A 22,258-nucleotide genomic window follows, 5' to 3' on the forward strand; every position below is an offset into this window, starting at 1 on the left:
TACTCTCTCCCTCCATCCCTCCTCCCTCCATCCCTCTCTTGCTCACTCTCTCTTTCTCTCCATCCCTCTTGTGCGTACTCTCTCACTCTCCTCTCTCTCTCTCAATAGATAAGCATATTAAACCTTTTAAAACACATAAAATAAAACTGACTGGTGCTGGCTGTGCACACCTGAGTCTGGTAACCAGTACGACATCCGTGTATCTACGCGCACACTAACTGCACAGGTCTGGGAATATATGAACCGTAACTGATTCGTACGCCCTAAACTCACTTGGGTAAGCTGCGCAGTGAGTGAATCATATCTGCATAAAGCTGTTTGGTCTTGTGCTCTAAGAGAGGACCGGCGGGAGGTGGGCGGCCTCCGGGACTCATCGCTGGTGGCTCTCCAGTGCATGGGGCCCTCGGGTTCACGAGCACAACAGGACCCAAATCCTGCAGTCCCGCGACGAAGACAGACGGGCTTCCACACCCTGCAAGATTCAAGAGGCTCCAAACTTTAAGCTTCCTCTCACCAGAAACACAAGCGAAAGCTGGGGATAAGACCCACGGGGTCCCAAGCAAATGTCACAAGCGGGCCTCTGCGCAAACACTTGACAACGGAACGAAGCATGGACACATGTAAGAACGCCACTTATGAGCACGTGGGGCTAATTGCTGAACAATTTCTGGCAAAATTCCTAGGTTAAGTAACAGCATTCGTAGGAAGGGCTCTCCCGGGGGCAGGGGCCTTGTCAGAGGACTTTAGAGAAGAAACTGAAGGTAAAAGGGGACGAGCATCTCAGAGCTTAGCACACAAAGTGCGGCTCGCGTCGGGGGACACGCGGGGCTTCTGGCCATGCCCCAGACTTCCGGGGATGCAACCGGCCCCGTCACCAGACCCCTGGGCACACCACAGGCGTGTGCAAGTGTAAGTAGCTTTGGACACGGTGAAGACAGAGCCTGTGTCAATACTGGCACCTGCCAGCTGCCTCCAGGAAAACAAGTGGAAAATGCGCTCGTGTCACTTCTTGATTGCCGAGCCAACCCCTGGCCACGCCGTCCCTCTGCTCACGGTCCCCTCCTCCCCGGACACGCCGCTCTCCACGGCAGCCGGGCAGCAGCCCACGGAGGGCACCTGCTGAATGCAGGACTCACGGGGCATCGTGCAAGGCCATCAGCGCACTCCTGAAGCTGAGGAGGAGCGGGGAGCCCCTGGTGGGGCAGGGAGGCCAAATCGCCGGGCCGAGCCACCGGCGCCACTTGGGCAGAGCAGGGAAGGGTGAGGCGGAGAGGCCCGGCGGGGACCCGCAGGTGCACCCGCACGCTCGGGACTGCCTTCCCTCCCCGACGCCAGGCCTGGGCCGGGGGCACCTGGGTTCAGCCCCGACCTTCCACGGGTCTGCAGGCGGCTCCCCGCGGACCAGGAAAGTTCTGGAGCGTCCTGGACCCCCGGCCCAAGGAGCCAGAGAACGAAAGGCAAGGGAGAGGCAAAGAGGCTCGGGACGCACCTGCTGGCCCACCCGCCGGCGTCACCGGCCGTGTGTGCCTCTGCCAGCCTGTGAGGCAGCCCGCCCGCTCCAAACGGGAGGAGGGGAGGGCAGCAGTTTCCCCAAATGCATGTGAGCAAGCCCTCGGGGAAGGGGATCGGGTGCCTGTAAGGCCCGGGAAGGGTCAGGACTCCGGAGTCACTGCCACACTCAGGGAATTGTATGAAACAGGAGCACACGCGGCACATCGTGTTGGTCTTGGGCTTTTCGTGTGGCCGTGTCACCTGCCGGGCGTGCTTCTGCATCCCGCGTGGGTGGGGCTGGCTGACGCCGGGGACTTGGCCAGGTACTGTGGTTTGTTTCCTTTTTTAAGGAAAAAACACAAACACGAAGGGCCCCAGTCCAGCGTCCCATCACATGTTCCCCGGAGCCCCAGGGTCCCGGGGTCCCAGACTGCCCCGCGCCAGCCCCGCTCTGCCCCCGGCCTCCCGATGGGGCGATACTCTGGCAGGTGCGAGCTGCCAAGTTTCTGACCCAACTGGTGGTTCCGAGCCCAGGATGCAGCTCCTGAGCCGGGGCGACGTCTGAACCAAGCATCCCCCCTCGAGCTGTACGTCCAGAGGCTCACCAGGCGGCCTCGCAGGTGGGACTGTGGGGCCCAGCTCTGCAGGTGGGCCCCGCGGCCCGGAGCCAGGCAGACGGGAGGGGCCCGACACAGGAGGTCCGGAGGTCACCGCCTGAGAACCCTGGCCTCTCGGATCACTCCCCCACCTGGGCATTATCAGGGCGTCACCTCCCGTCTGAGGGAGGTCACCTGTTCTAGCCTGGCAGGCTTTCCTAAGACGTGGGTGTGTCCACACCCCCAGAGGCTGTCTGGCTTTCGTGGGAGCACCAGGGCTGGGCATCAGGGAATACAGCCTACAGCTGTTTAAAACAAAACAAAACAAAACAAAACAAAAAAACAAAAAACAAAAACCTCAAGCAACCCAGCTTTCTCTGAAAGGCGCAGAACCCAGGTCTGGGTGGTGGGTGGTACCTCCGCGACGGCTCGCCACAGCAATAAAGGGCCTCAGAAAACCCTACAACGAGACTCGCGCTTTATCCCACCGTTCTGGAACCCCCTAACCTCCCGCCAAAGCAAGAGTGAAATCGCCACAAGCTCCGTGGACCGCGTCCCGCGGCACTCGGCCCGCTCCCCACTCCGCCCCACGGGGCAGCGGGTTCCACCCCCGTCTCGGGGGCGTGGGGCACACAGCCAGGCCCAGGTCTGCTGCCCCCTAACACGCCCCACAACCGTGCTTCCCTGTGTGGCTGCCGAGCTCCCTGGACCCGGGCTGAGTCTTCTTCTGCGGGGTCTTCAGCACCTTTATGCACGGAGTGTCAGAGGGGAGGAGAAGCTACAGGTCCTCCACCCGCGCCCACCCCTGGCCCGGCCCGGGTGGGACACCCGCCCCCCTACCCACGGGACAGCCCAGCAAGTGGCACGAGCGCAGATGCGCGGGACCGAAGGCGGTGCTGCTCCCGCCCAGACTCCTGAGCAGACTCCGTGGCCCCGCACCCCAGCACCCCAGCACCTCAGCCCACACCGGCCCGGCCGCCACCTGCCACCTTTCACACTCACGGGGCACGGAGAGGGGAGGCCCCGCTTCTTCCTCGCTCTTCCGGGAACGTGACGTCTGGCCACACAACGGCAGCCTCCCGAGACAGCAGCCCGTGGGCGGCCCGGCCCACAACCTGCCATCAACCGACAAACGGCAGGTGATCAAAGGGGCGAGGGCCGCGGGGGGCAGGTGATCTGACTGTTGCAGGGGCGAGGGCGCCGATCCCACCTGTGCCTGCAGCGACGCACTAAGCTAATTCAAGCGTGTGAAATCGCCCCAACGTCTCACACTTCGCCCTAAATGGCCAGATGGGTTCGCGCCACGGGGGAGGCGGATCTGGAGAGGAAGGTGCGACGTGGCAAGCCGCGTCCGCCGCCCGTCGTGGCTGGGAAGTCGGGCAGGCCTCGCTATCTGGGCTTAGCAGACAGAAAGGCCCAGTTTCCCACTGGAAACCCTTATCTGTTCGCCTCTCCAGCTGCTCCCCACGCCCACGGCCCACCGCTTGGCTAAGAGATAGCGGACAGGTTTGTCCGGGCGCGGTTATTACTCGTTACATATTAAACAGTTAAGTTAGCAACGGTTACGTAACAGCACCGCAGGCCACAGCCAACACCCAGCGGCTACCTGGACTCCCGCGGGCCAGCAGGAGCCCACGCGGGGGGCAGCGCCTCTGAGGACACGGCCCTCGGAGCCACCAGAGCGCACAGCGAGAACGGCCAGCTGCTGACCACCGGCGCCTCCCGGGCCATGCAGGGCCGGCCGGTCCTGGACAGCACGTGGACGAGGCCCAGGGACCCACGCTGCAGGGCCGGTCCCCAGGGCATCCACACCCATAGAGGGGCATAGACTGCACGGGACCCACCACACGGGGTCCCTGTGTGCAGCGTGGGAGACTCAGCTAGGGTGCAGGGCGCACCGCGCGCACACCGCGGGGGACCGGGCTGGGAGCAGGCCACACTGAGCAACCTGGGGGACCGGGCAGGGTACAGGCTGCACAGCACGCAGCCTGAGAGACGGCTCAGGGCAAGGCACGCGGTGCACAGCGTGGGAGACCGGCTGGGGCACAGGCCACACTGTGTGCAGAGCAGGATGCACGGGGTGCAGCGTGGGATCCGGGCTAGGGTGCAGGCCGCCCAGTGCTCGGCTTGGGAGACGGGGCTCGGGGCAGGACACACAGTGCATAGAATGGGAGACCGGCTGGGGCACAGACCACACAGCCACATCCCAGCAGGGAACGTGGGTGCAGAACACCAGGTCCTGCTGTCCTCAGCACCCCCAGACGGCCTGATGAGCTCCAACACAGAGAAGCAGGGACACCACCCTGGCAAGGGTAGGAGGTCGCCCTGCCTCCAAAATATATACAGTGAGACTCCCCCCCCCATGGGTTCACCTGTGCCTGGAGGACCCTATAGCACAAGCCTGGCCCCACACTGCTCAGCTGCAAGGGGAAGCATCCTGAGGAAGAGGGCAGAGGAGCAACGCCTGGTCCAGGTACTCAGAGCCCAGGCCCAAGCCCCGTGTGACTGGGTCAGACCCTGAGGCTTCAGCAAGAACCTCTGCTGCCGAAGCCCTGGTTCCCAGGGCAACCCCAAAGAACCCCCTGCTCCCTCCAATGCCCCTCGCTCAGCCTCCCCCTACCCCAACCATCTCACACCAGTGGGAAAAGACACACGCAACCCCCAGAAACACAAAGTTCTCCTTATCTGCCCGTGAAACCCTGCAGAGAACGGGGCTGGGGGGATCCAGGCCCACCCTGAGCTGGAGTCTGACGGCACATCCACTCATTCCACCTGCTCGGGGCCCAGGTCGGCATTCCCACGCCCCTCTCCAGGACGTCACGGCAAGAAGCGCCAGGACGAAACAGCCTCCTCTTGAGGCCAGACGCACAAAGCTGAGAGGTGGCACACACGGGCACGGGCTGGGTAACTGGGCGCACACACGGGGTTCAGGCTGGGCAGGCAGGGACGCACACGGGGCACGGGCCAGGCAGGCGGGTGCGCACACGGGGCTCGGGCCAGGTAACTGGGTGCACAGCTGGGGCTCAGGCCAAGCAGGCAGGTATGCACACGGGGCACGTGTGGGGCAGGCGGGCGTGCACACGGGCTCGGGCCGGGTAACTGGGTGCACACACAGCCAAGGAAGAACAAAGGAGAAAGATGAGTGACTCGCCCGAGGCCGCAGAGCCAGGGAGTGGCTGCACTCGGGTCTGAAGGAAGAGCGGGAAGCGGCCAAGGGCAGCAAGAACCACCTGGAAGCCACCACACGGAGCCACACAGGCGGGAGCAGGGAGCTGGGGAGCCTGGCGCTCAGACGCCCAGAGGAGCACCAGCCGCAGCTCCTGGGAACGGGCGGCCGGCCCGGGTCCTCGAACCCCCAGAGGTCGCGGTGAAGGACCAGCCCATGTCCACCCCGTGGGCAGGGGCCCAAGGTGGCCAGGACCATGTGCTCCCGGTATTTTAGAGGCGACCCCAAGAACGCGCACCAAAAGCAGAGCATTCGACCCAAAACAAAGTGCAGCGAGCCTTTCTCACAGTTCTGGCCCGGCCTGCTCGCTGGGAGGCGAGGCACGTGCCACGGGAGCATTAAAGCCAATACCGGGTGCCCCCCCCAGTGGAGATACTGCAGGGTAAACTGAGGCATGGAGTCCAACCCTGAAATTCTAGAACAAATCAAAGTGCACACAGGTGAAATTGCTCCAGGTTACAGACCTGCCCCCCCAGACCTGAGGCTTCCCTGAGGCTCTCCGAGGTGGCGCTGCATCCCACCTCTGCAGTCACCCACCAGGAGGCCGCTCGGGGGTCCCGTCCCCCTGCCCTCTGCTCTCAACCCCAACTGTGAACTCCTCTGCCCGAGGACGTGGGCCCTGCAGCCTCCTGGGGAAGGACAGTGATTCACAGCACAGGAGGGCCCTCCTCTGCCACACGCCCCATAAAATACACCGGGGCTCCCAGCTAACGGCGCCCGTGGGAGAGCAAGGAAGGGATCAGAGGGGCCGGGTCCGTGCCCAGCAACCCACTGAACACACACTCAGCTGCGCGGGGACCACAGGTAGGGGATCTTTTAAAAAGAGCCAGAAAAGCCAGCGGACCAGGGGAAGCTGAACCAAAGATGCAAAAGAGCCGGACGCCAGGCCAGCACGTGGAGCTGCAGCCTGACGCGCCACCAGGCCAGCAAGCGTCAGCCAGGAGAGCCCCCGTTTACCTCTGGTGACGTAGGAAAGGCAGGGCCAGAACCAGAGCATTGACTCAAGTGCGAGGAGCAGCGGGCCGACACCTGTCGGGTGGGGTCTCCCTGGCAGGAGACAGACCCAGGATTGCCGACCTCCCAGGGCTGCAACAGCCCGCCTTGGCAGCAATGCAGAGGCTTCTGCACACAGTCTAGCCAGCCGAGGAGAGAAGACCCAAGATGTGGGCACCAGGGGCTCCCCACACAATGGGGCATCCAGAGAGCTGTCCCGAGGCCCACGTCAGCTCCTCAGGGGCTGCCTCCGAAAGCACGCTGGCAGAGAAGGCCCAGACGTCGAAGCAAAGCCTTGAACCGGAAAGATGAGGGCCAACCGGAGTGCGCCGGACACCACCCTGTGGGCCCCACCTGTCCCGGCCTCTGTGTGGTCACCGCGGGGGCGACCCCCAGGACACAGGCCCCACAGGCCCCGTGGACGAGGAAGGCCTGCCCATGCGCCTGCACCAGCACCCACAGCCCTACACCCGCGGCCCGGCAGGCACAGGTGTGCACAGAATGGAGGACGAGTCCCTCTCCTGCCCGCCCGGGGCCCCAGGGCTGCGTGGGGACAGTCACAATCTAGGGCCACCCATCAGGGTCTCTCAGGGGCCAGGGCAGCCACCTCCCTCGTCCCTGCCTCCCTCCCACCTCCCTCCACCTTCACCCCTGCTTCCCCACACTGGGCCATCAAAGAAGACACACCCATGTCCTCTCACCTGCCACAGGCTCTGCTTCCTACCTAAGTCAGGCACAAACGTGTAGAAAAAAATTAAGCAATGATGTAAAAATTTGAGAAAAACTACATAGGAAAAGGCAAAAAACAAAAACAAAACAAATATACCCCCTTCCTCCAAATTTAACAGATATCATATCTATGAAATAAGAAGGTTAGGCCATTAAAATAAAAATAACCATTTTTGGTGATGATGGAGAGTCGCTGTAGGTTCACTGACTATAGTAACAAATGCCCCGCTCTGCCGGGGATGCTGACGGCGAGAAGAGGCTGCGCGTGGCAGGGAAGGGCATACGGAAATCTCTGGTCTCGGCTCAATGTTGCGATGACTCTAGAAGCTGCTCTAAAAAACGAAGTCTGAAAAAAATTTTTTTTTAATATAAATACATAAAAATAAAAAAATAAAAAATAATAAAAATAATAAAAATAAAAAAAGTCCGTTGAAAGAAAAAAATCAGAAAAGTGGGGATAAAAAATTAAAACAGAAACTTAAAATCCAATAGAAAGGGTTTAAAAGGCAGCCTGGCACAGCGTACACGCTAGAACAGCCGAAGACCAGATACTAAACAGGAGACACGGGTAGCTGGAGAACCGGTCCCACAGCCTAACAACCAAATAAACGCCCCTCTGGAAAGAGACAAGGAGAAGGTGAAAGCACAGAAATTAAAGGATTAATTCAAATATACGTCCCGGGCCCGAAGGACGTGTGTTTCCAGCTGGAAGGGACTCGCGCTGTGCCCCGCGCAATAGATGGAGACGCCCTCCCCCCAACAAGGCACTTCTTCAAGGGACCTTCAAACACAGATACAAAGAGAACATCCCAGAAGCTTCTGGACATGAAAAACAAAAAAAGAGAATCAAGAATCGAATTAGGTCCATCCTCAACCCCGCTCTGCCTAAAGGCGGCGGCAGCCTTCGGGCCTTGGGGCTCAAGGATCTCCAGTTAGGAGTCTGTGCTCGGACGAGCGGATCTGCGGGGCAATAAGGATGTTTCCAGACACACGAGGTCTCCAGAATCTGCAGGCCCCTGTTTGGGGGAGCCCAGCGTGGAACGTTCTCCATCCCACTGCGGGAACAAAGCGGGAGGGTCACGGGATCCTAGACGGGCCGGCCGCGGGCGCCCTCAGGTTCACGGGGAAGGAAGGCCGCTGGGGCAGGGCGTGGGCAGGGCGTGCTAGGAACGGCAGCCAGGGCCCACGCGCAGACGGCGTGGAGTCGCGGACAGGACAGCGAGCGCGGGGCCCTCCCACTCGGGGCGCCCCCGAGCCCCAGCAGCGCGAGTGCAGGGCAGCCACGGACAGAGGCCAACCCCTCGCGTCCACACGCAGAAGTCAAAGAACCCGTATGAGAAACGGGGGACACCTGCTTAGAAAATACGGGTCAACAGGGCAGGAAAGAGGAAGCCCGAGAGGCCCGCGTGCTTCGGGGAGCTGGCCGTCGAGCCCGCGTACATCCTTCCAATCACAGAATCGAACCAACCTCACAACGGCCCACCCCGGGGGAAGGCTGCAAAGGGAGGGACCCCGCAGGGCGGCGGGCCAGGGGGGCAGGGGACAGAGCCTGCCCTACAGAGCCTGTCTGTGCCCACGGCAGCCCCGCAGGCCCAGGGTGGGGAGACGGTCCAGCTGGGGCACACAGAGCCTCATCCGCCCTTATCCTTCCCCCAAAGCTCCCACACGACACTGGGGAGACGTGGGCCGAGGTCTCACCTTCATGTTTCTCTAGAAACATCCTAACCAGGTTTCCATGAAGTCACAGAATTTGGGGGAAGAGAGGACAGCATCCTTGGAAAAGCAGCCTGAAGGCTCCTGGCGAGCCCAGCTGGGCCAGGCGGGGCCACAGAGGACACAGAGCGGGCCCTGCACACCACTCAGCGCAACCTCCCGCCCGGTGGCAAGATTCCAAGCAGGGGCCCAGGGCTGGAGCAAGGTGCGTCCTCAAACCAGGGGAGTCCTGGTCCTCCTACAAGCCCCAGTTCGGAGCAGCTTTCCAGTCACCGCGAGCTCGGTGACGCAGGCGTTCCTAAAACGACCACCGTCAGATACGTGATCTGAGAAAAGTTCTCACGCCAAGGGGAGTTCTCAACTCATCAACGGCGGAAGACCCCCAGGGATGACAGCTAAAACATAAACAAGCAACCCAAAGGCCCAGCTCATCCGAGAAGTGAGTGCCCGCGGGGTCCCATGTGGATCAGGTGACTTGTGGTCAGTAGCCCTGGATGTCCTCCCTGGTGGCTCCCGTGTGACAAGACAAAAAAAAAAGGCATGTAGGGGCCCTTCGGGCACCCCTCACAGTTCTGGATTTTCAGAGCCCCCCCCCGCCCCAGGGTGGCCTGCCTGAAAGTTCCAGACAGGCCCAGATGGAGCACGGTCACCTCGGGCTTCTACTTGCAGTGACAAAGACATGGGAAGGTCCCAGCTGCCAGCCTTGCTTCCAGGGGACAGCAAAGATGCAACGTTGAGGGCCAGCACGCATCCAGGTCTTCCAGGCCGACGCTCTCAGAGCTCACGTTACTCACAAGACTACAGTTGCCGGGGTCTGGGCCCATCGACCTGGCTCAAAAACCCAGCCAGGACTCAGGGAGAGGAGGGCGCCACCAGCACGGCCCTGGGCAGCGCACAGAGCCCCTTCCCGGGGCCATGGTCAGCCCACCAGGACCAAGGTCCACACTCACTTCGTCCCAGCCAGCCTGTGCCTCTGAGAGAGACTCCGGGCACCAACCGACCTCAGGGACCTGAAAATAGATGCCACCTGGCCCCACATGCCTGAGACCAGGGGTGTCCCCGCATATGATGGTGCAGCCCACCTGAGCCTGCGCGTCTCCACAGTCGGCACCGTCTCCATGGTCTCCACTATCTCCAAGGTTTCCACGGTCTGCACCATCTCCACCGTCTCCACCCATCTCCATCGTCTGCACCTGTCTCCACTGTCTCCAAGGTCTCCACCGTCTGCACCTGTCTCCACTGTCTCCAAGGTCTCCACCGTCTGCACCCATCTCTACCATCTGCACCCGTCTCTACCATCTCCACGGTCTCCACCTGTCTCCACCATCTGCACCCGTTTCCACTGTCTCCAAGGTCTCCACCGTCTGCACCTGTCTCCACTGTCTCCAAGGTCTCCACAGTCTCCACCCATCTCCACCGTCTGCATCCGTCTCCACGGATGGTCTCCAGCGTCTCTACCGTCTCCAAGGTCCCCACAATCTTCACCCATCTCCACCATCTCCACAGTCTCCACCTGTCTCCACAGTCTCCACCATCTCCAAGGTCTCCACAATCTTCACCCATCTCTACCGGTCTCCACGGTCTCCTCCGTCTCATTCCGGATCACAGGGGACCAGCTGTTGATGCCCTCGGCTATCATCTGGGCCAACGGCTTTGCCCCCAGGGAATGTGGACCATCCACCACCCATCTTTACTCTTGGACTCCCACGGGTGAGGAGCTCCAGCCGTCGCACTACGGGGAGGCCAGAGAAGGATTCGTACGGGGCCTGGTGCTCAAAGCAGGCTACGGTCAGGTGAGCAGGTGTGCTAGGGCGCACAGGCGGGGAGCACTGGCAGGCAGAGGGATGCGAGGCGGAGTCCTCCTCCTAGCAGACCTTGCGGATTAACAGCAGGATAAGCAAGCACGCAAGCCGCTCAGAGTCCAGGCCAAGTGTGCACACAGCGGTGCGTCCGAGCGCTCGCCAAGTGCCACACGCCACGCAGGAGCCACACAACTCCCACAGCCCTGGCTGGTAAACACACCTCTGACACTCGTTCGCGGATGAGCTTGGGTAGCCTGCCTGCTACGGCTCGCGACAGGCTCGCGACACCGGGGAAACAGGAGATCCAGGGGTCAAACTGGGGCAGCAGGCCTCCTGCAAACGTCAGCTCAGGCCACTTCCCTGCGCTGAGCGGAAAGGGAGCGGATTCCTCCCCGGCACCTGTTCCCAAAGACGATGCCAGAACACGCCATCCACCCTGCTGCCCCAGCCCAAGTCCACCCTCAGGCCGAGGATCTCACACTCAAGCAAACTCCACGTCAAGTCCATATTTAAATTCAACGGTTGACAAACAGGAATGACACCCCAGTTTCCCCAGCGGCATCCGGTGGTGATGAGCCAACCAACCTCACGTCCCGTGTCCCGGGCAGGCGTCCCATCTCCACCTGGACGCAGGGCCATCTCCGCCAGGGCCCAGGCAGAAAGGGAGATCCCGTCAGAGCCGGCGAACCCCTAAAGCAGAGTCAGAACTGCTCGTTCCTGCGATGACCGTCCATGAGGCCGGGGCCGGGCCGTCCGGGCTGCCATCCCCAAGGACACTCACACCGTGTCCCTTCCCGTCATTAGAGGGGAGCGGTCAGCCTTCGAGGAGGGGGCGGTTTTCCGCTTCCCCTGCTTTCACCTCCTTCCAGTTAACAGGCCGTGTGATGCCCAGGAGCAGGGACAAGTTCAGAAGCTCCTCAAAGCCAGGGCGGGCGGTGGGGGCAAGGGTGTCCCCGCCAGAGGACAGACAGGGAGAAGGCAGGGGAGCACACAGCTCCCCAGAAGAGGGCGGCTAAAACGCAAACACAGGCCAGCCGCCCGCCAGCGCCCGAATGGGTGAGATGTGCTCCCCTCGGGAGCGTGCAGACCTCCCAGAAGATTGCCAGAGCCCCGGGGAGCCTGCCTGCCAAGCCTCGCCCACCAAGGAGCTCGACTGTCTTTAATTTCTTCCATCGTTCCCCATAATTCTACAGTTGAGCAAAAAAAAAAAAAAAAAAAACAGGTTAAAGAAAAAAAATCTTCACTCACTAGCAGAAAAAGTTTTATTTAAATTTCGAACGTGACCGGTTGCGTAAATGAGAAGACGAGGCAAAGGTTTTCTCCCTAGGAGCCCCCGCGATTCCACGTTGGCCCCCCAGGCTGAGGGACAGTCACAGGGATCACGCGCACCCGCAAACGCACGGCCTCCTGCCCCCACCGCACAGAGCAGGCGTCCCCTCAGCGCCGAGTTCTGACACCAGCTCAGAGACATCCTCCCGCGGTGTAGGTTTTTCTTCCCCTGCGGAGACGGACAGACTTCCGAGAAAATAGGTTCCTTAAATTAGGCCACCTTCAAAGCGTTGGGTTGTATCAGATAGACCAACCCAGAATTTCTACAGCTCTGAGATGAAGCCGGACGCACAAAAGCCGCCTCTGTGCGAGCCGGAGTCTGGCTGCCGAACCTCGTAACGTCCCAGACCAGCCACCGCTTCCAAATCAAAGCTCTGCGCTGGCTCTAGGTTCGGAGTTCGGCTCCCTCCGGCTCGGCGGTCACCGGAACAGGGCCAGGGCTGCCCTGGGTTCCGATCCCGCGGCCACCACCCGTAAATCCCTAGACAAGTGGCCGGCACCAGCCGGCTCCGCTCTGGGTTCCTGGCTCACAAAGGAACGGCCTTCTGCGCAGCGGCCCCGCACTGCCCCCCAGAGTGGCGCAGACCACAGGCGACAGGCAACTGATGACTCTAGGGACACACAATTTTTACGAACACGCTGTTCTAACTGCAAAAAGCACAAGGGCCATATCGAACTCATGACATCAAAGTTCCCTCCCCAAGTAAGTGTGTACTTAAGTACAAAAAGCAAGTGGACAAATTGATAAAGGCCTGGCCATAGGACAGTAATGGGCAAGCTGGGGAGCCACCCTGCAGGTAACAGAGCCTCCTGGGTCTCCAGGTGTGTGGCAGGAGGAACGTCCTCCAGGCCACTTCTCTTCTGGAGGCCGGCATACTCGCGCAGAAGCATGAAACACAGAGGACAAAAAATAAAAAAATAAAAAATAAATCCAAAGCTTAGGCCCTGGTGACAGCTCTGTCATTCACTGGCCACGTGACCCCGGCACGCCCACTAACCCCCGAGCCTCAGTTTCCATACCTGTAAGGGATGGGGCTGGGTGAGCTGCAGATGACAGCGAGCAGCCTTCTAAGGAGCCCTTTACCCTGTAAAATGCTCCAGGGGTATCGGAAGCTGCACTTCTCAGTTACAGGAGCCACTTGCCGGGTGTGTAACTCTGTCCTCAAATTCCCTCCCCGTAATCTGGGGATTGGCCTGCGTGGCCCTCCGCTTTCAAGTGCTCCCAATAAAACGCAAGTCTTATGTGCAGTAATCCTAGAGTTCAGATCTTTCACAGGAAAAGCCCAGTCATCTAGACTCATTCCTGGAAACACATTCGGTTTCAGGGCTTTTTCTCCTTAATAAAATACTCCCCCAAGAGACACTTGGCCCCGGCCCTAAGTCAAAACTCCTTCCCCTACAGAACCCGAAGCGTCTTCCCACTTTTCCTCTTGGAATGAAAGAGGGGGACGCCGGGTCAACGCTGGCGGAAAAACCGGCAGCTCCGTGCCCGTAAACCCCCAGCCAGCGCCTGTTGCTGCGCCACCAACATGTGTTCTTGGTAAAACTGAGCGAAACGCTAGAGAGAGAGAGAGAGAGAGAGAGCGAGCACCAATTCTGAACCTCGGGGGCTACGAACGGCTGAATCAGCGATTTCGGAAACAAAGTGTTCTGGGCCCGGCCTTGTAAACAGCAGCACTGAGAAAGTTGTGCAATAAGGCCTGTGTACTCACGGGCGCTACTTGTTTGGGCTTTTTCTGCATCTCTTGAATGAAAGTGGACACGAGGACGTTTGCAAGGCCGCCTTCTCCCGGCGCCCACCCAGGCCGGCACAGTCACCTGTGGCCGCCCTGCACTGCCCACCCCTCCGCCCCCTGCCACTGACCAAAAGTCGGCAAAGTTCCTTGCAATCCCCCCGCAGAGGGAAGGCGATCAGGAGTGGGGAACAGCCCGGTCCCTTAAGGCACAAGCCGGAGGGCAGCGGCAAGGCGGGCGAGAGGCGACCAGGGAGGCCGGTTGCATCAGACGTTCCTCGTTCCTCGGCCGGCTCCGCGCTTATCACATTTCCCCGGCTGGGCGGCTGCCCCGGGGCCCACAGCTGGGGTGAGGCCCCGCGGGGTAACCGGGCCGGGCCGCCGGCGGAACCGAGAAGAACGACTCCGTGCCCGGCCGTGCCCCGGGCTGCCGGCGAGTCCGCCCCCCCACCTCCCCTCCACCCCGGGCCCGGCGCGGGGCGCACCAGGGCTGCATGAGGTCCGCTCCCCCCACCTCCCCTCCACCCCGGGCGCGGGGTGCACCGGGGCTGCTGGAGCTCCGGTCCCCCCTTCCCGCCTCTCCTCCACCCCCCCCACCTCCCCTCCACCGCGGGCGCGGGCGCATCGGGGCCGCTGGAGCTCCCGCCCCCCCCACCTCCCCTGCATCCCCAGCGCGGGGCGCATCGGGGCTGCTGGAGCTCCGGCTGCCCGCCCTCCCCGAGACCGCACCTCCCCCCTCTACCCCCCACACTACCCTCCATCCGGAGCTCGGTGCGCGGCCAGGAATCGTGGAGCTCGGGACCCCTCCACGTCCTCACCACCCTCCCCCTCTCCTCCATCCCCCCCACCCCTCCTCCACCCCGGACTCGGGGGCGCACCGGGGCCGCTGGAGCTCCGGACCCCCCCACCTCCCCTCCACCCCGGACTCGGGGCGCACCCGGGCCGCTGGAGCTCAGGCCCCCCCCACCTCCCCTCCACCCTGCACCTCCCCTCTACCCCCCACCTCCCCTCCATCCGGAGCTCGGGGCGCGCCAGGATCGCTGGAGCTCCGGACCCCTCTCCGCACCTCCACCTCCCACCCCTCCCACCTCCTCCTCACATCCCCCCCACCTCCCCTCCACCCCGGACCTCGGGGCGCACCGCGGCCGCTGAGCTCCGAACCCCCACCTCCCCCCCACCCCTCCCCCCCACCTCCCCTCCACCTCCCCCTACCTCTCCACCCCGGGCTCGGGGCGCACCGCGGCCGCCCGAGCTCCGGCCCCCGCCCCCGCCCGCAGCCCCCGGCCCCGAGCCGACGCCCTTCCGCCCGCCGCGCCCCGCGCCCCCGCCGCGTCCCCGACCGGCCGGCCCGCGCGCAGACAATGCCGGCCCGGCCCCTCCGCCGCGGCCCCTCCGCCCCGCCGCGCCCCCGCCCCGCCCGCCCGCGCCCGCCGCCAAGTAAGTTGCCGCCCGCTCCCGCCCAACTCCGTACCTGCCGCGGCGCCGCCCCGGCCGCCTGCGAGCCCCGGGACCCTCGGCGCGGGCGGGGGCGCGGGCGGGGGCGCGGGCGGGGCGGCGCGCAGGGCGGTCGGGGTCCCGGTCCCGGTCCCGGTCCCGGTCCCGGTCCTGGTCCCGGTGCCGGCCCCCGCCCCCCGCCGCCCGGGGCTGCGCGCAAACTTCGGGTCCCCGCGGCCTCCCGCCGGCGCCGCTCGCGTCCCTTCCTGCCTCCTCCCGGCTCCCCACCCCCTCGCGGGGCTTTAAACTCGCCGGCCCCGCCCGCCGCCGCCTCCGCCGCCGCCTCCGCCTCCGCCTCCTCCCCCTCCCCCGGACGCTTTTCCTGCTCCTCCTCCTCCTCCTCCTCCTCCTCCTCCTCCTCCCGCCGCCGCCACAGCCCGGACCGCTCGGCCGCAGCCAGCGCGGGCGGAGCCTCGGGCTGGGCGCAGGGCGGGGGCGCGGGGGGCGGAGGGGGGCGCAGGGCAGGGGGCGGAGGGCGGAGGGCGCAGCGCGGGGACGCGGGAGGCGGAGGGGGGCGCGCGGGGGCCGGCGGGGGGCGCAGGGCGGGGGGCGGAGGAGGGCGCAGGGCGGGGGCGCGGGCGGGGGGCAGATGGGGGCGGGGGGCGCAGGGCGCGGGAGGCGGCGGGGGGCAGGGGTGCGGGACGGAGGGGGCGCGGGAGGGGCGTGGGGGAGCGCAGGGCAGGGGCCGATGGGGGCGCAGGGCGCGGGAGGCGGAGGGGGGCAGGGGTGCGGGACGGAGGAGTGGGGGCGGGGGGGGGGCCTGGAGGAGTGGGGGCGGGGGGGGCCTGGGGGAGCGCAGGGCGGGGGCAGATGGGGGCGCGGGGGCACAGGGTGGGGGCGCGGGGGCACAGGGTGGGGGGGCAGGGGTGTGGGACGGAGGGGGCGCGGGGGGGGGGGGCGTGGGGGAGCGCAGGGCAGGGGCCGATGGGGGCCAGGGCCCAGGAGGCGGAGGGGGGCAGGGGTGCGGGACTGAGGAGTGGGGGCGCGGGGGCCGTGGGGGAGCGCAGGGCGGGGGCAGATGGGGGCGCAGGGCGGCGCGGGAGGCCGAGGGGGGTGGAGGGGTTGCGGGGGGCACAGGGTGGGGGGGGCGGGGGGCGGGACAGAGGGGTCGGAGACGCGGGGGGGCGTGGGGGAGCGCAGGGCGGGGGCAGATGGGGGCGCAGGGCCTGGGAGGCGGAGGGGGGCAGAGGGCGGTGCGGGGGCACAGGGTGAGGGGGCGGGGGTGTGGGAAGGAGGGGTCGGGGGCACCCAGGGCGCGGGGTGGGGACCCAGGGCAGGGGCCAGGGGGGGGGGGGGCTCGGGCACTAGGTGGGGGGCGGAGGGGGGGCGCAGGGCGGTGGGGGGCGGGGGTGCAGGGCAGGGGTGGGGGCGCGGGGGGGCACAGGGCGGAAGGGGGGGCGCAGGGCGGGGACGCGGGGGGCCGGGGGGCGCGCGGGAGGGGCGGCTCTGCCGGGGCGCCAGGACCCCGCGTCCTGCACCCCCACCCCCACCCCGGGCACCCCTGGGTGCGGGGTCGCAGCCGCCCAATTTCGGGTGCCAGCGAAGGAGCCGTGGGACCTGCCCCGAGAGGCAGTTGGGGAGCCCATTCCGCGCGGCTCCCCGTGAGGCGCGCTGCTGGTTGACCCCGGGCGCAGCAGCAGCAGCACCCGAGGGACTCCGTGGTGGCCCCCCAGGTCTGGGGCCTCGCCTCCCCGAGCCTCAGTGCCCCCCCCTGCGCGGGAGGGGGAGGCCCTAGTATTTTCATATTGCCCCCAGGCCTCGGTGTCCTGATCCTTGAAATAGGCCTAAGGAGCGAGCCCGAGCTGTGCTGGGAGCTCAGTGAGGTCACGGCTATAACATAGAGAGACTGGCACGAATTCGCGGAAACCATTGTCACTGGTGTGGTTATTACCACCGCTCCCCAACCCAAGTACCATAGTAACAGCAACTACCTCTTTTTCTGGGTCTTAATGTAATGAAACAGTTTCACTACAGTGGCGACTTACCTCTTTGAGCACACGCTTGGTACCAGACCGTTCACTGATCGTCTTATTTAACCCCGCTTTGCACCTCTGGGAGACGCCCACCCTACAGACTAGGAAACCCAATCTTCGCAGGTTGGTTGGCTGGCTGAAGGTCAAGTAGCTGGTCAGTGCAGAATAAGGATTATGTCAAAACCCTTTATGGCACTTTTTATAGCTCCTGCCTTTCCCACCTTGGGACGGAATGTATCAATGAAAGGTCATGCACTCTGGTAACTGAAATAGGCCTCCCGAAAGTGTCTGTGGTTCGCTCCAAGCTCAGAAAACCACACAGTGAACACGCAGGGGAAAGGATAGGAAGGAGCTCTGGATTCCTGGAAGAACGAAACACAAGGACTCCTGTTGTAGACAAAGGACGGAGAGAAAAACAGAGAAAACTTTAATTTGGGGCCGTCTTGAAAGCGTATAGGCCTTGGATCTTACAGCTTTGCCGGAGGCCCGGATCAGCAAGGAATGCCCGCACGAGTCCAAAAGCCTGGTAGGCTGGGGGCTTTTAGAGATGTCCCAAAAGCACCTGTACGCGTAGGAGGTGTATGTTTTTTCTGTATCATTTGTGGGCGAGCTCCGTGCACCGTAGTCCCTTGCTCCTACATAGCTTGATCCGTCTTTCCGAAAGCAGCGGCATGACCGTGCACGACCATAGCACAGGTACCCCATTCATAGATTCCCACTATAAAATCTTAATGCGCGATCTAGGCCCATATTCCGATCCTGCCGGTGGATCTGAGAATGTCCTTTATAGTGTTTCTGTCCCAGACCGAATTCAGTGTAGGGTCAGGTATGGCGTGTAGCTGCCTCAACACGGACGGGCTTTCGAGCATTTCTGTTCACTGCGAAGGGATCAAAATAAATGTCCTCAAGTGTTTTCAGGCTGACATCGATCCCCAGAATTCCTGGGACAGGCCCTCATTCCCCACATTTCCCAGCTCCTCGTAGACATCCGCGCATGCCTCTCCCTTCTGGACAGGGTCCACTCGGTATCACTTTATGAGGCAAGCTCATGAGCTTGTCGCTCTTGTTGTGGTTCTAGAAGCCGCAGCTGCCTGCCCTCCGCGCCGAGCCAGTTCTCTAGGCAGATAGTACCTCGGGGCCTGCTCCTGCTGCAGATTCCACATGCTCCCTGTCGGAGGGGCAGAAGGCCCAGTGGAGGACAGCCACGCCGGGGATAAGCTACCCGAGGGAGCCCAGGCTACCCTAGGGCCTGGCACTGTGGCTTTTTGTCTGGGAGCCTCACCACGGGGAAAAGTACTGCTGCAATGATGAGGTGTCAGCACACGAAATAGCATTTCGTGCCAATGAGGAGCTCAGGGATCCCAACACGTGCTGGGAGCCTCCGTCCGCAGAAATAGAGAACCAGGTAGGCTCGGTTGATAGTAGGGATCGGACTAACACCACCTGCTCCTCTGCTGCCTGGAAGCAGGGACCAGGGGACCGGTGTGTTCACCAGCGTCATCCCAGCAGGGGGAGTGCCGGGCCCTCCGTGAAGTCAGTCGTCACCGCAACATGCTGTCTTGCAAATCAGTCTTATCGGTAAAGTGAATGAGTGGAGGAAAGGAAGGATGGGCCCTGGGCGCCCAGCACATGTCGAGCACTGGAAATAGAGCACTGGCAGGCCTGGCACAGGAAATAGAAGAGGTGAAGGGCACCCTGACGGGGAAATGCTCGGGGCAGGAGAGGCCCTCGCCTCTCACATGGCTGAGGCCGGGCACGTGGCCCTGCTGGGTGCAGGCATGTCCCCCGGGGGAGCTGGAAACCACTGGGGGACGGCACTCCGGACGGCCTGCCCAGCGCCTCACCGAGGAGCTCGGACTGGCCTGTCCTCCTAACACGGTCACGTGCCCGCCGCACAACCCGCCGCGAGGCACCTGTCTGCACTGCACACCCCCTAGGCCGTCCAGTTCGCCCCTCTGGGTTCGGTCTGTGCCCTTAACCGACCTTCATGACTCTGCTGAACCTGCAGAATGAATGCAGGCCACCCCCTCCTGCTGCAGACAGCGGCGGGGAGCCCGGCGGCATTCAGGGACGGCTTCCCGGTGGTGGCAGTGCCCCAGTGGAGCCCTGAGAGGCCCGCGGTGGTAAGTTCTGCAAAGTGGGAACCTAGTGGAGGGCGAAGAAAGAACCTACCAGGTAGTCAGATTTGGTTGCAGGGCGTGGGAGGCGGGGCTGGAGGACATGAGGGCATCAGGAGGCGCGACAGGAGGCCAGGCTGGAAAGGTAGGAAGGGCCTAGTTGTCATCCTGAGGCCTTTCTGCTTTATCCCAAAGGTGATGAGAGGGAACGAGGGAGCTCTTGGTCCTAGGTCCAAGCAGCCCGACGTCCCCCACCCCACCAGGTAGGTCTGTTCAGTTTCCCCCCAATAACCCACCTTCCAGGACGGAGAGGGCCCATTGATGCCTGCACCTGGGAGTGTGAGCGGGAAGCCGGGTGCAGGTGTGGAACAGCCACACCAGGTGAGGACCAGCTGGGCCGTGCTCAGTTAGTGACGGGAGGTGCGACAGCAGCTCCAGATAGACGCCCTCCGGCTCCCGTCTCTCTGGGCCCAGGTGAGTGTCAGCTCCTGTTTTAGACGTCCGTGGAAATCCGTTTCTCTTATGAACCCTCCTTTTCATAAGGCAGCTTGACTCCGAATGAGTCTGCACCCCAAACGGGCTCACCGAAGGACGCTTCTTAGGACTGGTTTATCGAGATTTATTTTACCTTCAGGAAAAAAAATCGCATGGGGTTTTGGGAAGGTGCACGTACAGGTGGGTAACGACGATGTCAGGGAACATACGAGCCCCGTTTCATCCCCCTCAAGCTTCCCTCTTGGCCCCTTGCCGTCGCCCCTCCGCCCCAGTCCTGCCAGCCTCTCGCCTACCCCCTTGCTCCTCGCTCAGCTGAGTCTCGCGTGGGTGTCCTCTGTCGTATGTCACTCCACGCACCTGGGCCCGGCAGCCGTCCCCGCTGCCACAGAGGCCATGGCACCACGGTGCTCCGGGAACTGGATCCTCTCAGGGCTGCATGCACAGGCAGAGAGGGGACCTTTCTAGAAGGCTCCGGGAGATGCCTTCTCCCATCTCAGTGGCCAGGAATGGTCTCCGGCCCACGTCCTGGCTGCACCTGGCACTTTGCGCTTCTCTCTGCAGCCACCGGCCTCGGGCCACAGGCACGTGGCCTGTACGGCAGCGCACGGCCCAGACCCCCCCACCTCAGAAGGACTAGGAACGAGAGTCCGCCGGGCAGCCGGCAGTTCAAACCCAGCTATGCCCCTGAATCATGAGCTCCTTTTCAGACACTTAAAAAAAAAAATCCTCAGGTCGGCCCTTAAACTCCACTAGAAGGTCAATTAACCGCTAGTATCATACCGACTTTACCTAATGAAATGATATTTCCAGCCCGATACGCTGGGATGGTTTTACCACCCGGCACTGCGGGGCGAATGGGAGAACCCAAAGCAAGAATGGGACTCTTCCATCGGCTCAACGTACTGAGCTGCTGAAGATGTAGGGTGAGCGTGGCGGCGTGGGGGGCGACAGGGGCAGCAGCCTCGGTGGCTCGCGAGGTGGCGGCGTGAGGACGTCAGAATTGTGACGCGCAGAAGCTGCCGCCGCTGGCACACCGTGTTCAGTGTGTAAGAGGATTAATCTGCCTGCGGGTTCCCCCCTGAGTCCACACCGAGAAAAAACAGCTAATCCTGGAGCCGGGCCGGAGGGAGCCCCTGTCCCTGTCCGCGGGGCCGGGGCAGCAGGTGCGCCATCCATCCCCGAGCCTGCGCTCCTGCCGGACGCGTCTGGCGCACGAGAACACGCAGAACCTTTCTCACTTATTCATTTTCCCAAGGCAAGAGAGGGAGGAGGGGCACAGGGAGCGAGGGACTCTCCAGCCGACCCCAGGTGGAGCGTGGAGTGGACGCCGGGCCCGATGTCACAACCCTAAGGTCGCCACCTGCGCTGAAATCATGACTGTGACGCCCACCGCCGGAGCCACCCGGGTGCCCCTTGCTCATCCACAGAGCCACTGTGATTTAGCGTCCAGGCGATTTAAGGACGGGGCGACTCTCTCGGACGGGTGTCTCCAGGGGGGAATGTTTTTGCTTCTCTTAGTTTTTATTTTATCTTTCCTTCCTCTTTCTTTTTCTCCTCTGCCCTCAAAAGAAGCCCCATTGCTCAGGCCCCGGCCTCACCGTTGGCAGGTGACGCACACCCCCCTGGATATACCGTCCCAGGCACTTTGTGTCCACACTGCAGCTAATCCTGGCAACCCATTCAGAGGCACATTTACTGTCCCAATGTCACCGTCAAGGAAGCTGACTCGGGAGAGCCAGTGACTTCCCCAGGTCACCCAGCAACAGGGCTGGGATTCAAAGGCTCGTGTCTCTGACCCCAATCCCACTGTCTCCCGCTCGCTCTTCCTCTTGTCTCCACTGTCATTGCTTGTCGCTGAGATTTTCCCTGTACCCAGTTATTTAAGTGTATGACCGAATAGGATTTCTCTGGTGCAAAATCCTGCAATTTAGACTTCGACCCTGTGAACTTTTCGCACTTCGGGAAAGGGTTTTTCATGTGTTTTAGGATCATAAAATGTGATGTCATTTCTGCTTAGACAGGTGTCTCTGAATCCATTTGTTGGAAGAAGATGCTAAATGCTCTATTCAAATTAGGGATCTTAACCTGTCCCCCATGACTGCACCCCCTGCTCTTAGGGAGTTTGGGGAGCTGGCTAGGATGCATGCTTGGGAATTCTGGTCAACTGGAAACCAGACACGCCCACAGGATGGGCACCGGACCCGGAGGTACGTGCAGGGAGGAGCCACCCCCAGCGACTGTAGGTCCAGGTCAGGGCAAATGCAGCCAGGCAATGTCCATAAAGTTCACAGGAGGTAGGAGTCTTGCAAGTGGGTGATGCTCCTCGTGATGTAAGGCCGCGTAACAGCGGGACAGCTGTCGGGGGGCAAGGGATGGAGGTAGCTGCCAGGCACAGCCACTTTTTCTCTCTGGAGAAAAACTCCAGAGGAGGTCCTCCGTGCTCGGACAGAGGTGAGACAGGGCTTTGGTCCTGAAGGAAGGGGTCAGGACGTCAAGATTTGTGCCATAAAGAAGGACACCTGTGGCTGGAACTGGGACACGAGTCTACGCAAGGTGTGAGTCCAGAG

At 62.6% G+C, this 22,258-nt stretch overlaps 2 protein-coding genes across 3 annotated transcripts in view; both read right to left on the minus strand.

The window, feature by feature from the left end:
* The window catches only part of GRB10 (growth factor receptor bound protein 10), a 146,603-nt gene extending 131,294 nt beyond the window's left edge, over positions 1-15,309 (minus strand). For both annotated transcript variants that reach the window (XM_041722548.1, XM_041722546.1), the window contains exon 1: positions 15,084-15,309. The gene's annotated coding sequence lies outside the window, so the exon portion shown is untranslated. The remainder of the gene's footprint in view (positions 1-15,083) is intronic.
* On the minus strand, positions 58-10,994 carry LOC121471760. Its single transcript, XM_041722550.1, has 2 exons — positions 3,090-10,994; positions 58-2,239 (listed from the first exon to the last, which is right to left on the minus strand). The coding sequence occupies exon 1, from the start codon at positions 5,707-5,709 to the stop codon at positions 4,693-4,695; it is 1,017 nt and encodes a 338-aa protein (XP_041578484.1). The 5' UTR covers positions 5,710-10,994; the 3' UTR covers positions 58-2,239; positions 3,090-4,692.
* Positions 15,310-22,258: the final 6,949 nt, after the last annotated feature.

This window comes from Vulpes lagopus, chromosome 11 (genome assembly GCF_018345385.1).
Source record: "Vulpes lagopus strain Blue_001 chromosome 11, ASM1834538v1, whole genome shotgun sequence".
Lineage (NCBI taxonomy): Eukaryota > Metazoa > Chordata > Mammalia > Carnivora > Canidae > Vulpes > Vulpes lagopus.

What these genes read in the sequence shown, in the direction of transcription:
- LOC121471760 (XM_041722550.1), bottom strand. Translation starts at nt 5,709, where the DNA reads ATGCCTCAGTTTACCCTGCAGTATCTCCACTGGGGGGGGCACCCGGTA.